Here is a 14,554-nt window from a genome sequence, read left to right on the forward strand (position 1 = left end):
TGCCGGGACGCAGAGAGCCGAGACCCTAATTCAAGCCTGGTAAACAGTGGGAATGCCCCCCAACACTCACACAGTGCAGCAGGTGCAAAGGACTTTCTTGACCTCTCCCAGCCGCGCTGTCACCCAGCCCAGGAGGCCACAGCATTGTTCTGCTGCAGGCATGCTGCTTCCTGTTTACATGACTCCTGCAGGTGGGGGACCTCCTGTGGCTTCAGCAGGACTGGAAGGAACAGGGGACCTTCTCGAATATGTTTATTTTCTCTAGGCTTGGGTTCAATAGCCTGTAGAAGGGACTTGTGACTAGTGGGCACCCATCCCAGGGAGCAGTTTGGATCAAGGGCAGAGATCCTGTCCCTACAGGATGTAATCTAATTTCCAGGCAATGGGCAAACTTCACCTGAGCACCTACTACGCGCTGGGTTCTCTGACGATGTGTGGCATGCGTTATGTACCCACTGTGTGCATTCGCAGAGCACCTGCTCCTTTCCAGTGTCATCATGAAGATGAAGATGATGGCATACCCATTCCAGACGCAGGGCCCTCTGATGATGCCAAGGAGGCTCTGGAAGCCGCTGAGTTCCAGGCACCTGATTGAAATTATTTAGACCAGGTCCCTCTGTGCCACGGTGTCCTGTTCCACAAAATGGCACCAATGCTTTCCTTAAAGAGTCAATATGGCGATTAAATGGCTAGGTGCAGCCAGTGCGTTGGCTTAGGGCTCCAGAGGTCAGGCCAAGCCGTTGTCTCTTCCTTTCCTAGTGCCTGGGAAGAGCGTGGGGATGCAAATGGAGCCATGGTGCCGCAGCTCCTGATCTCAGTTCTACCTCTGACATAGGCCTAAGTAGGTGAAACTGAGTCACGGCCCTGAGATGTCTGCATTTTAGGGACTCAACATATTTTGTTCTCAGACACGTGAACACTTTTCTGACACTTTTTCCCCCAGATACTTTTCTTGGTTGTTTTGAAGAAAGGGTCTCATAGCCCAGGCTCGCCTCTGTGATTATGGGTACATGCTATTACCTCTAGTTTCTTCTGTTGTTTTAAAGAAAAGCGCAGTCTCTTTCAAGTCAAAATTTAGTGATTAGTTACTAGATGAACAATTAACAGGCAGCTCTCTAACAGAGAAGTTGCGGCATGGTGGTATATCCTTTAATGTCAGGACTCGGGAGGAAGAGGCAGGTAGATCTCTGTGAGTTCTGGAGTAACCTGGTCTACATAGTGAGTTCCAGGCTTGTAGTCCTGGATGCTTGGGAAGCTGAGATAGGAAGACCATGAGTTCAAAGTCAGCCTGTAACTTGTCCTATAGCTCAGAGTCAAAGTGCTCTGCTAGCGTAAGGTCCTGACTCCAGTCTTTGAACTAAAAAGGAAGATTAAAAGGAACCATTTTGAACCTAACTCCACAGCATGGAGGCATGTCATCTTGTTGGATTTGTTGCTGTGTGCTGTGTTTCCTACAGAAGGGTCAGCCCTTAGTCTCCTTTGCACCCATTCAAATGGTTTTTACTAGTTTGCCGTAGCTGTAGGCAGGACCACTCTCCTGGCCAAGGACCCTGGACTGCACAAAAAAGCCAGGGGAAGCCTGGTGACACTTCATCCATCCCTTCTGTTTATCCTGACTGTGGACTCAGTGGGACCATCTGCTTCAAACTCCTACTGTTTTGACTTCCCTAACACGATGGGTTGCACCTTGAACTGTGAGCTGAAAGAAACCCTTTCTCCCTACATGGTTGCCAGTCATCAAAGCAACAGGAAAAGAAGAATAGAGTTACTTTTTTTTGTTTTTGTAACAAAAGACTTGAATATAACCAAAGCACTTTAGATAGTGCCTGGCACATAACTAAGAGTTAAATAGAGCCAGGCGGTGGTGGTACACTCCTTTAATCCCAGCACTCAGGAGGCAGAGGCAGGCAGATCTCTGTGGGTTTGAAGCCAACCTGGTCTACAAGAGCTAGTTCCAGGACAGGCTCCAAAAGCTACAGAGAAACCCTGTCTTAAAAAACCAAAAAAAAAAAAAAAAAAAAACCCTGTCTCGAAAAACCAAAAAAACAAAAAAAGAGTTAAATGTTATTAATAGCATGAGTTACTGAACATCCACAAGTAAGGCTCTGTCATACTTCTGAGGGGAGCAATGTCACCATTATGGAGCACCTGTTGGCCACGAGGTCCAGCGTCCACTAACATTATGAAAAGGATTTACTGTGAGCCAGACTGGGTCAGGTGCTGATAATGTCAGGAGAGACAAATGTCGAGAGAGAGAGAGAGAGAGACAGAGAGACAGAGACAGAGAGAGAGAGAGAGAGAGAGAGAGAGAGAGAGAGAGAGCCCTGCACTCCAATTCAAGGAAACTGGACCTTTTTGGAGGGGAACATTTCTAGAAAAGCCAGAGGTGTAGCCTGCTCTTCTGCCTCAGAGCTAGAGGAGCACTGACCCAGGTCCAGACAGTGGCAGCTTTGAGCAGCTGCTGAGAGGACACCAAAGTCAGCTCTATTTCTCATGCTAGGGCAGAAAGGATTGTGCCAAACTGTTCCTGTGATTGTCCATCGGGGGAAGGGAAGCTGGTCAGTGTGGACTAAGTGGGCATCTTATGCTGGAGAGGAGAGGAATAAGGGACAGAGAACTGAGATTGCTGCATGCTGAGCCCTGAACCAAAGAAGGAATCAAAAACAGAAGTGAATTATGAACTCAAAGGACCAGAAGCGTGATGGCTCCTTTTTCCTTCCTCCTGTCCTTGTGCTCCCCTCTCTGCTTGACCATAAGAACTTGCCAAACAGAGGCTTCAGTAGGTCACTGTTGTTTCTAAGCACAAAGGAACTTTGGGAGCCTCGAAGTTCTCTGTATTTTCTCAAGCATCCCCATTCTATACTAAGAGATGCTGTTGGCCTTCGTGTTGCCAGGGAGACGAGAGTGTCAACAATAAAGACAAGGTCTCAAGTCCCCAATCAGACAGAATTGGGCACTAAGGTGGGCAGTGACTGATGGGAAGCCCCGCAAGATGGCTGGGGACCGCAGGAACTAGTGTTTGTGTGGATCACTCTCGGTTCTCAGTCTAAGAGGCTCCAGGCCTGGCCTGGGACAAGAGGACACACTCAGGACCACGAGTCCAGGGGCACATAGATCACTGAAGCTATACATTCAAACTGCAGATGGGGAAAACAGACCTGGAGGGCGGAGCGGAGGATCTGAGGCCTCGGGGGCGGCCAGGTTCCATATGGGGCTGATATCCCTAAATCTAAATCAGTTGGGATCTGAGTCCTCGGCAATATCTTCCCAGACATTCGAGGTAGCTGAAGGAAAGACCACCTCATCCTAACCCCATTGAGCCCAATCCAGTCCAGATGGACTTGGTAACTTCAGAGAGCAGGGTCACCTCCCTCCCATGGAGAAGTCTGGCTGCCATCGAAAGGTCTGTTGTGTCCATGTGAAGGAGGACACATAATGTTGAGTCTGGCTCAGTGGTTCAGGTGTTATCACAGAACCAACTCCGGAGTTCTTGGGCCAGCCTGGGCTACATGAGACCCTGCCTCAAAAAAAGAGCAGAGATGAGAACAGCTCCCACCGTTGTAGTAACAGTTCTACGAGAGAGATGAGCTGGAGATTTCTGAGATTAGTGGGCTTTCCACTCACCCTGCAAGTCATTTTTTGTTCATTCGGAGGGCACTGTGACATTTGTACCTTTGTTCCTAACATTGGAAGAAAAAAAAATCAGGACCTGGAAAGATAGCTCAGCAGGTAGAGGCGCTTGCGGCTAAGCCTGAGGACCCGAGTTCAATCCCAGCTAGACTCGCACGTTAGCAGAGAACTGACTTCTGCAAGTTGTTCTTACGCAGTAGAATGAGTGCAAGTGCACACACACATACACACACACTGTAATTTTAAAAAATCAGATCTCACCAGGTGGTGGTGCTGTGCGCCTTAAATCCCAGTGCTTGGGAGGCAGAGGCAGGCGGATCTCTGTGAGTTTGAGGCCAGCCTGGTCTACAGAATGAGTTCCAGGACAGGCTCCAAAGCTACAAAGAAACCTTATCTCAAAAAAGAAAAAAAAAATCTCAAACAGAAGCTTGTTCACACCTCTTAGCCAATAGAGAATCGGGGCTAGAAAAATGGCCTTTGGGGACAAGGGCTCTAGCTCAGTGGGTAGCATGCATTAGGCCTTGAGTTTGATCCCAACCATTACATAAACCAAGTCTGGCAGGATCTATCTGTAATCCCAGCACTCTAGAGGTAAAGGCAGGGGGAGCAGGAGTTTTAGGTCATCCTTGGCTACATAGAATCTGAGAACAGCCTGAGCTATATAAGACCCTCAGGCTGGTGAGTTTTTTAGATCAACTTTACATAGCCTATAGTCATCTGAGAGGAAGGAACCTCAGCCGAGAAAATGCCTCTATAGTATTTGGCCGTAGACAAGCCTGTAGGCCAGTTCTCAGTTGTCAATGCAGGAGGGCCCAACCCCTTGTCGGTGGGAACACTTTGGTGGGCCTGGGTTCTGAATGAAAGCAGGTCGAGCAAGCTACGAGGAGCAAACCAGTAAGCAGCGCCCCTCCATGGCCTCTGCATCAGCTCCTCCCTCCGGGTTCCTGCCCTGCTTTAGGTCCTGACCTGACTTCCTTCAGTGATGAACAGTGATGTGGAAGTGTCAGTCAAATAAACCCTCTCCTCCCCAAGCTGCTTTTGGTCATGGTGTTTCATCACAGGCCTAGGGACCCTGACTAGGACAACCTTGTCTCAAAATTTAAAAAAGGGAAGTGGGGTGCTTGTGTCAGGGGGTCCAGCCTGAGCAACAGAGTTGAGACTCCATTTTGGGAGGAAAAAAATTAGAACCCCTGGTTTGTCTTATGATAATTTATTTCCACACTGTGGCCGGTGCCCACTGGACAAAACTGGCATCCATGTCACCACCAGCCCTCGGGCTTAGAGGTGGGTTCGGGGGCATTCCATCCGGAGCGTATTGCTTCCCAGACCTTGGGCAGACGACCTAAGGAAAAGAGCCCATTGCCAAACAGAGGAATCTCTGGAAGTTTTACACCTGGCCTCTGAGGCATCTCGGCAGAGAAGCTCTGGTTATGAACCTGGTGTTGGCAGCTCAGGCCAGTGGAACCACCCACACACTGCAGCGAGCTGGTGCCCCGGTTGGAGGGGACCAGGCAGTTGTTGGTTGGATAGTGATGGGAGGCGGTGGTTATGTTTGTGCTGGGAGTAGAATAGCTGCGGGGTGGGGCCTGGTCCACTGGGTCCAGGTAGAGCGAGTTGGCAGCTCGTTCCAGGCAGGTGGCCGCCAGCTGAGGCAAGCTCAGAGCTTTGGGATAGCTGCTGCTGAAAATGTTGGTGGATCTGTCCAGATAGTTGATGCCTTTGATGAGTTGGTCCAGGAAGGTAGGGCTGGAGGGGCTTGATGGACGGTCTGTGCAGAGCAGGCATTGAGGATTGCTGCGTTGAGAAGCAGGCTTTTTGGCCACCTTGGGGCCCATCACCAGGTGACTGGTCTCTACACACCTGGAGTTATAGGGCTGGCCCATGCAGATTCTCCCCTCATGAAGAGTTGTGGAGGCAGAGCCGAAGGACTGCTCGGAGGGGCCGCTGGGGGTGCTGAACTCAGAGCCGCTTGGGAAACGGGTACTCAAGCCCTTGACATTGTTCATATTGGAGTACTGCATCCAGCCTGGAGTTCGGGGAGGAAAGGAAGCGTTGCTGGGATGGCTCAAACGGCTGTAAGTGTTGGATCGACTCACCTGGCGTCCAGACATCTTGGCTGGGACAGGTTTCTGAGGTGTTTGGTTGGTTACCTGGACCTGCCAAAGAGAGAGTCAGGTCAGCTCTGGCTCCCTGTCACCTCCCTCTGACCTTCCTCTTCATGGGCGTCCTCTGCTGCCCTCTCTCCCTTCTCCTCCCGGGCTCAGAACTTCTCCAGAAAGCACAAGAGAAGCATGAGAAGTGAGGAGAAAGGCAGGGTGATCATTGTGTCCAAGACCTGACGACGGCAGCAGGAGCTAGAGAGAGGGCTGCCTCTCTGGGAAACATAGGGCAGCCTGCTGAGACCTCATATCTCAAACTCCAAAGAAGGGACCCCAGTAGACCACAAAAGCCAAACGACAGTCTCTAATGTTGAATGAAACAGAGACGGCCTTATATGATACCCAAAGGCTAATCCACAGTGCTAACGAGCACAAGTCCTCGCTCCCAGACCCCATGCTGTCCACTCCATCTCTGCACTCGGTCCTTTACCTCCCCCATCTTACAGACTGCAACGTAAGGGAGGAAAGCAGTAGTCTAGTCTCAGGTGCCGGGGCGCCTACTCCCAGCACAAAGGAGAGAGAGTTCAAGGGCTGCCTTAGCCACATAGTGATTTCAAAGCCATCCTGGACTACATGAATCTCAAAAAATCCTGCCAGGTTGTTTGGTTCTAAACTTCTCTGACAGTATGGGATTTTTTCATTTGCCCCGCTTGAACAGAGAGACGCGGAGTCCCCACTCTTTCTGATCCTGAAGTAAGCATTTTATGGAGCCTAAACCTGGCCGGGCCACAGACATGCTGATTCCTTTAAGCTGTGTCCTGTCCCTGGGTTTTGAAGTCCCTGTAGTTCCCTTTTGCTCCCATGGGTCTCCAATACTGTCCAGTCCTCCGCCCCCACTACTACCAGCTCTGCCTGACTTCTGATATTTGCTTGGTGCCAACAGAGCAGTAATTGAGCCTGCCCCACCCAGAAAACAGCTGCAAATCCCTCTCGCTGCCCCAGCCCCTCAGCTGCCCTTGTCTTTTGGGTCTAAAATGGGTGGAATGTCCAAGCCCTGGCCTGTCTTCCCTGCTTGGCCCAACCCCACCTCATCCCCCATTTTAGAAAAACAAGAGAAGACAGCCGGCTGCCCCAGCTCAAGTGCCCTCCCCTTCCTGGTCTGTGGTACCCTATCTGACTGCTGTAGGGTTCTTTCTCTCTTACCCTGGCTCTTAGGAGGTAGATGACATAGACCTCCTTGGCTCTCTGCTGGGGACACCCACAGTTTACCACTTCAGACTGCTGGCCATGTCATAGAATCACGGAATTCTAAGGCAAGGAAGGGCCTCCTGGGGTCATTCCGGCCAGGCCTCAGCCTCAGGGCAGGAACTCCTATGAACCTGCCAAGACAGATGGGCACTTTTTTTTTTTTTTTTTTCGAGACAGGGTTTCTCCGTAGCTTTTGGTTCCTGTCCTGGAACTAGCTCTTGTTTTTTTTTTTTTTTTTTTCGAGACAGGGTTTCTCCGTAGCTTTTGGTTCCTGTCCTGGAACTAGCTCTTGTAGACCAGGCTGGCCTCGAATTCACAGAGATCCGCCTGCCTCTGCCTCCCGAGTGCTGGGATTAAAGGCGTGTGCCACCACTGCCCGGCAGATGGGCCCTTTTTTGAACCCAGACTAAGGTGGCTGCCTTCCAGGATTTGTTTTCTTTGCGTTGAATCGAAAGATTTGCTCTAGCGCTGACACAAGTCAGGCCGGCTACATTGAGGCTGTCAGTTTCTCCTCTTGTTGGGTAGACACGTGTTGATTCAGCTGTCCCTTCAGAGACCCTCAGTAGGGGACTAAGAGCAGTCAGCAGTTCCTGTTGAGAATCTGCTGTGTGTCCGGCTTCAGGGGGAGCATGAAGTCTCCATTTCATGGAGACATTCTCAGTGTTTCTTTCTGAGCACCATGTTCCTGACCTGGGCTGGGTCCCCAGGACTCGTGCAGTAAGTAGGTGCTGAGTGATGACCCACATCCTCCCCGAAGACCGCCTGGTATTTCCCAGGCAGAGCTTCTCTCCATCCCATTTTACCTCATGCTGAAAGTAGAGTTTGGTTCTGAGCGGTCAGTTAAGTTTCTGACTGAGGTGTGACAGTATTTGTCTGTTATCTGAGCCTGGCAGAGAGAGGTCAGCTCCGGCTTCCTGCCTCCTCCCTCTGACCTTTCTCTTCATGGGCTTCCTCTGCTTCCCCCTCGCCTCTCCTTCCCGGCTCAGGACTTCTCCAGAAAGCACAAAAGAAGGGTGAGAGGTGAGAGGAAGGCAGAGCCCTCAGAGTGTCCAAGACCTGACAGAACATGATCTTTGCTTGTTCAAGACTTAGTATTTTGCAGGGCAGCAGTGGCGCACGCCTTTAATCCCAGCCCTTGGGAGGCAGAGGCAGGCGGATCTCTGTGAGTTCGAGGTCAGCCTGGTCTACAGAGCTAGTTCCAGGACCACCACGACTGTTACACAGAGAAAGCCTGTCTCAAAAAAAAAAAAAACAAAAACCAATCAGTCAGTCAACCAACCAACCAACCAAACAAACAAACAACAAACAAAAAAGATTTGGGATTTCAGCCCCAGTGCCACAGAAAACAAAACGGTTGGGAAGACTAAGGCACAGCTAGCTCAGTGGTAGAGGACTTGCTGCACGTATACAAGATGAGTTCAGCTGCCAATACTGGAAAATCAGTCCTTCTCTCAAATAATATACATACATATATATATATATCACTTGTGTGTGTATATCTATATATAATGAATGTGTGCTATATAGTCTATGTGTATAATATACATTATATATACTACGTGTATATATGTAATGTGTATATCATGCATATTCTGTGTATATATTGTTTATATTCTTTATTTGTGTGTATAGTGTATATATTATATATACTCTATATAGAGTGTGTATGTAGAGTTGTGATAGATAATATATATACACTCTATGTGCACATATATATTTTTTCCAGTCTCCCAAGCTTGCTGAAACTTAGCAGATAATGAGCTGCCATATCCTCTTTTTTTCATTTTACTTCTGTGCCTGTTTGCATACAGGTATACATATGTCTTAGAGATCAGAGGACGGCTTATAGGAGTCATTTCTCTCCTTCTTTATTCCCCCGTTGTTTTCCAAGACAGTGTTTCTCTGTCTGGCCCTGGCTGTCTGGAACTCGCTCTGTAGACCAGGCTGGCTTTGAATTCAGAGATCTACCTGCCTCTGCCTCCCGCTTCCCCCCAGTACTGGGATTAGAGGCATACCCGCCCCCTCCGACTCAGTTCTCTCATTTTGCCATGTGAGTTCCAGGGATGAAATTTGGGTCATCTGGCTCGGCAAGCCTTTCTTCATACTCACTGAGCAATCTTTCTGGCCCCCACATGTCCTGCACTCGAATCCTCTGATTACACATTTCTTCTGCACTTAGCACTTAAGTCACGCACATAAACATCACTATGCCGAGGAAGCTGCAGACAGCAGCAGCTCCATCCCTGATGACTCCGGTGTGTATCTACATGCTGAGAGAACAAGGCTTCTCTCTAACTTCTCACAGGCTCCTGGTCCGGGGCATTTGACATTGATATAGAGCCTTTATTCAATAGGAAGATCTGTTGTGGGCTTCTATCCGTAGAGCACAGCAGCCATTATTGTCTTAATCTACGAGACCCTGGAGATCAGGCCTGTTGATGTTCCCTCGAAGAAGGAAGGGGCTAGGGAGGGTCATTGGACCCTCCCCCAAGATTCCAGCCCCCCACTCCTGTGCTCCTCCCAGTTGCAGGGGATTCTGCTCCTGTGGTAAACGGACTTGGGAGGGTCTAGAGTACACAGAAAATAGGGTTAACTAAGGAGGGAAACGCTACACAAATAGCTCTGGAAAGTCACCACCAGTGCTGGGGTGAGCTTTTTCATTGGTGTAGTTTTGGGGGTGTCACCCACACTCCTGTAAATCACCCCCTCCTATGCTTCTATAAAAGCCCTATAAGCCAAGTGGTGGTGGTGTATGCCTTTAATTCCAGGACTTGGGAGGCAGAGGTTGGTGGATCTCTGAGTTCAAGGCCAGCCTGGTCTATAATCTATAGAGTGAGTTTCAGGACAACCAGGGCTACACAGAAAAACCCTGGCTTAAAAAAAAAAAAAAGGACAAAACCAAAAATAAAGGAAGTCCAATAAATTCATTGTTTACAAATCTAACTTTGGATGGAATTGTTTCTTTTTGTCTGTCATTGGTACCCTATTTACGGTGAGTAACATTCAAGTCTCCCCAGAAGTTAACACATTAATCCAAAGTCAGATCTCACTAGCTGTCCCTTGAACGTTCATCTTGACCCACATGCAGTTAGTTCTCAAGTCTCCTTCATCTCCTTCAGTCTGGAGATCTCTCTCTCACTGTGTGTCCACGTGTGCATATGTTCCTGTGTACATGTGTGCACGTGTGTATATTCCTATGTTTGTGTATGCATGTGTATGCATATTCCTGTCCACAGGTGTGCATGTGTGTGCATTGTGTGCATGTGTGTTCCTGTATACTATGTGCATGTGTGCACCTGTGGAGCCCAGAGACTGCTAGGTAGATGTCTGGTATCTTCTTCTGTCATTCCCCGCCTTACATTTTGAAGGCAGCTCACCCCACTGAACCTGGAGCTCATAAATTTATTAACATTGGTAGCCAGCAAATCCCAGGAAGCTCCCCCCATCCTGGGATACAGGCACACACTGCCACAACCAGTGTTTTACATGGATGCTGGGGACCCAGACCTTGGGGCCTCTTTCTCACAAACTCTTTACTGACAGAGACATCTCTAGATGCTTTCACTCTTCCTTCATCTTTGATGCCCCTGAGGGTTTAGAGCGGAGCAGACTAGTCACTGGCAGAATGGTCTCCAGTTTAGGTCCAGCCCATTTTTCCTAATGAGCAGACACTGTAGCCCAATGACCTGGGACCTCCTCTGTGTGCCGCTGCTGAGAATGAAGACCCTTCTGCCTCGGGGTGGGAGTCAGCTAAGCGGGGTGCAGAGAAGAGGGACCCAGAGGCTCCTGCCAGATGAAGAAGAGTGTGGGAACTCAAACAAGAGAAGTGGTGTGCACCACTCTCTTTAGAGCCCTGAGCCAGGGCTGGGTGCAGCACTGGGCTGGGGGCCTGGAGGGCAGGCAGGCAGGCAGCCAGCTGAGGGTGGGGCCTCTGGGCTGTTTGTCCTGATGGTATCCAGGCATGGAGAACGCTGGCCATTTCTGGCCTGGGCACAGGAGCGCTGGAAATAGCTGTAGGATTATTTCGGGAGGAATGCGCTGTTTCTCCTTCCCAGAAAGCCAGGCTGTGTCTGTCCTAGGAAGATCAGCAAAGTCGCTCTATGGTGCCCCTACTCTGAGGGACCCTCAGGACAGCTGGTGACCCACAGAGGACTTCATTCAGAGGGGGGCTGAAGGACTAAAAGTCTCCTTTGCAGATGGAAGCAGGATGGCTTTGATTTGTTTTGTTTTGGTTTTGGTTTTTCGAGACAGGGTTTCTCTGTGGCTTTGGAGCCTGTCCTGGAACTAGCTCTTGTAGACCAGGCTGGTCTCGAACTCACAGAGACCCGCCTGCCTCTGCCTCCCGAGTGCTGGGATTAAAGGCGTGCGCCACCACCGCCCGGCAGCAGGGTGGCTTTGAGATACTCGCCCAAGATGGGCCCATTAGGGTTCAAATGATGCCCTGCCTGGGAATGTGGGGTAGGCAGCGGTTAAGGACGCTGTTAGCCCTATCCCTGGCCCATTCTCCAAAAAGCTGACTCTTTTTTTTTTTTTTTTTTTTTGGTTTTTCAAGACAGGGTTTCTCTGTGGCTTTGGAGCCTGTCCTGGAACTCACTCTGTAGACCAGGCTGGTCTCGAACTCACAGAGATCCGCCTGCCTCTGCCTCCCGAGTGCTGGGATTAAAGGCGTGCGCCACCACCGCCCGGCTCAAAAACCTGACTCTTATGGGCCCCTAATGTATGCAGTAGAACCTGACGTCATCTTTGCCAGGCTCTGCATGTCCACCCTCACATTTAATCTTCACAGTACCCCTATGGGGTAGGTATTTTGTTTTCCATATGAGGTCATAGGCAGCTCGGGGAAGGAAAGAGGCTTGACAAAGCATGGCCAGCCGGCCAGAATCAGGACCTTATCTCTGGGTTCAGAAAAGAGGTTAAAGGCTTAAGTAAGAAGATGTGTGGGTCACTTTCTCACTTATGGGGGAGGGCGGGGGGCGTGCTCAGGAAAGTGACCCTGTGAATGAATCAGCTTTGGGGGGGCAGAGTGGCTGGGAGTTGTAACTATATTCCACACTGAGCCCTTACCTGGACCACCTCCAGCCTTGGCCTCTTAGCACCATGGCCAAATCAGGTACAAGCTGTGACAATGCAATTACCCTTGCCCCTCCTACCCACCTCTAAAACCAAGAGGTCCCCCTCCTCTACACCCCGTCCCTAGGCATAAGTATTCCAGGAAACCTTACTCAATCGGAGCTCCCTCAGGATTCTGGGAGCAGTCCTCCTGAGACTGAAGACCCTGCCGCATCAGCACGCGGCCCACACAGGAACCCTTCATCAGCCATGTAACTTCTCTTGCTCCCCCGGAGATCTGAGATGTCCCTTTTACTTCATGACTCTTGGAAACATCCTGTGCAAACAAATTCAGCTCAACAGTCACATGTGTGTGGCAGCAGACAGGGACAGCGAGAGGCATGTGTGTGACAGCAGACAGGGACAGCGAGAGGCACGAGAGCTTTGGTGCTCCCATCATGCCTGAAGGGCATCTGTGCCCAGCCTGTGATGACTCCTGGCAGTGTGCCACCCCTGAACCCCTACGTGGCATTAAGCCAGCCTGCCTGCAGCACTATAAATCTCTCCTGGGCCAGGAATTCTGCTCTCCCCACCCCCTACACTGCCTGCAGCCTTCTACCCACCAGGGTGCATGAGTCATACCCCAACATCTACCAGTACCCTTAGGAAAAAGGGCCCTTGTTTGTACCTACTGCCAAGATCAGCGCTTCCCAAGCCCACGTACAGCAGGTACAGGCCAGGACAGGTTCCAGTTCAGGAGGTCTGGAATGGGTGGGGCTTGGCAAGGACCCTAGGCAGCAAGAGCTCCCCCCTGCCAAGCTGCCTCCAGGCCTTGGAGACAGAGTCACCAACTGGGAGGTGTCTGGGAAATTCCCTCTAGGGGAAAGATGGTCACAAATAGGTTTCTGTGCCGTGTTGCTGAGAGTGGCTGGGGCCCAGAGGAAGCAGAGCTGCAAGGAGCTAGCTGGTGCTGGTAGATGTCTACAGCTCTCAGTCTTTGGCTCTGTAAAATGGGCAGGAGGCTGCCTAGTGAGCGTGGCACAAATTGTTTAATAGCAGAAGTTTGCAGGACCTCCAGGCTCGGATCCGAAGCCTCCACCAACGCTCCAGCCGCTGCAGCAAAGGCTTGGAGCTGGCTAGAGCCATTTGGTCAGCATTCTGGAATTTGGTGGGTTATTTTCTTTTGTTTGTTTGCTTCTCTCTCTCTCTCTCTCTCTCTCTCTCTCTCTCTCTCTCTCTCTCTCCTCTCAAACTGTAGTTCCTGCCTGCTGAATCCTAGAGTAACAGATGTGCACCACCAGGTGAGGCATGATAGGCTACTGTTAAGCATGGCACGTAAAGCCAGGCACAATGGGAACCTTCACCCCGGAACTAGCATGTGTGACAAGTTAAGACTTTCCTCTGAGACTTTGTTGCCAGTGCCTGAAGGCTGGCCAAATGATCACCCTTTTGAACTTGTGTTTCCTCGGCTAGGGAAACCACAATAGTAATGTTATAACAGACCTATGTGCACACACACACACACACACACACACACACACACACACAGAGGGGAGTATACACATGCACACACGTGCACAAGCACATGCATACACAATGCTAGTAGTCCTAGGTCCTATGCTAAGGACCTCAGCTCATTTGGAATGTTTCTCATTCCAGTCTCATAATGGAGAATGGAGCGTGTCCAGTCTGCAGCCCACGGGCTTTATGCAACCCACAATGGCTGTGAATTCGACCCAGCACAAGATCAGAAACTTACTTAAAACATTACTGATCTCTCTCTCTCTCCCTCCCTCTCTCTCTCTCCTTGATTGTGCAGTTCTAAAACATTGTAGATAGTTATGCAGTGTTGAAGTGTCAAAAGGCTGGACACATTTGAATGTTAACAGCGAGAATTTTTGGAAAAACTGAAAGGCAGGCAGTAATTGGTGTAGAGGAACCTGGCTCAGCTCTGCCCTGCCTCTACAACATAATCCTAGTAGCTATTCATCAGTAACTCCAGTTCCAGCGATCTGATGCCCTCTTCTGGTATCTGTGGGCACTGCATGCACATGGTGCACAGACATGCATGCAAGCAAAACACCCACATACATAAAAACATTCAAGAAAAGATTTGCGCTTTTATTTTAGTTTCTTGAGACAGGGTATCACAGTATTAAAAACATAAAATTACACTTTATTATTTCATGTGTGTGTGTTTGAGTGTGCATGTGTATGTGTGCATATGTATATGTATGTGTGTGCACGTGCATGTATGTGTGCGGGAATGTCCAAGTGTGAAGGTCATACGACCACTTAGGTCAGTTTCTCTTTCTACCGCGTAGGTTCCAGGATTTGAACTGAGGTCATCAGGCTTGCAGGGAAATGCCTTTACTCTCTGAGCACCTCCCTGGCCTATTTATTTACTTGTTTATTTTGATACAGTGTCTTAAGTGTCTCAAGCTAGTCTTGAAGTCGCTACACAACAAGGATGACCTTGAACGCCTGATTCTCCGACCTCCAAAGTGCTGGGATTAGAGGTGTGCACC

At 49.8% G+C, this 14,554-nt stretch overlaps 1 protein-coding gene across 1 annotated transcript; it reads right to left on the minus strand.

The window, feature by feature from the left end:
• Positions 1 to 4,823: 4,823 nt before the first annotated feature.
• On the minus strand, positions 4,824 to 7,003 carry LOC102002005. The gene is made up of 2 exons (XM_005352995.3): positions 6,933 to 7,003; positions 4,824 to 5,786 (listed from the first exon to the last, which is right to left on the minus strand). The coding sequence occupies exon 2, from the start codon at positions 5,739 to 5,741 to the stop codon at positions 4,890 to 4,892; it is 852 nt and encodes a 283-aa protein (XP_005353052.1). The 5' UTR covers positions 5,742 to 5,786; positions 6,933 to 7,003; the 3' UTR covers positions 4,824 to 4,889.
• Between the last annotated feature and the right edge of the window lie 7,551 nt (positions 7,004 to 14,554).

This window comes from Microtus ochrogaster, chromosome 10 (genome assembly GCF_000317375.1).
Source record: "Microtus ochrogaster isolate Prairie Vole_2 chromosome 10, MicOch1.0, whole genome shotgun sequence".
NCBI lineage: Eukaryota > Metazoa > Chordata > Mammalia > Rodentia > Cricetidae > Microtus > Microtus ochrogaster.

Coding starts and splice junctions, on each gene's coding strand:
- LOC102002005 (XM_005352995.3), bottom strand. CDS start 5,741: ATGTCTGGACGCCAGGTGAGTCGATCCAACACTTACAGCCGTTTGAGC.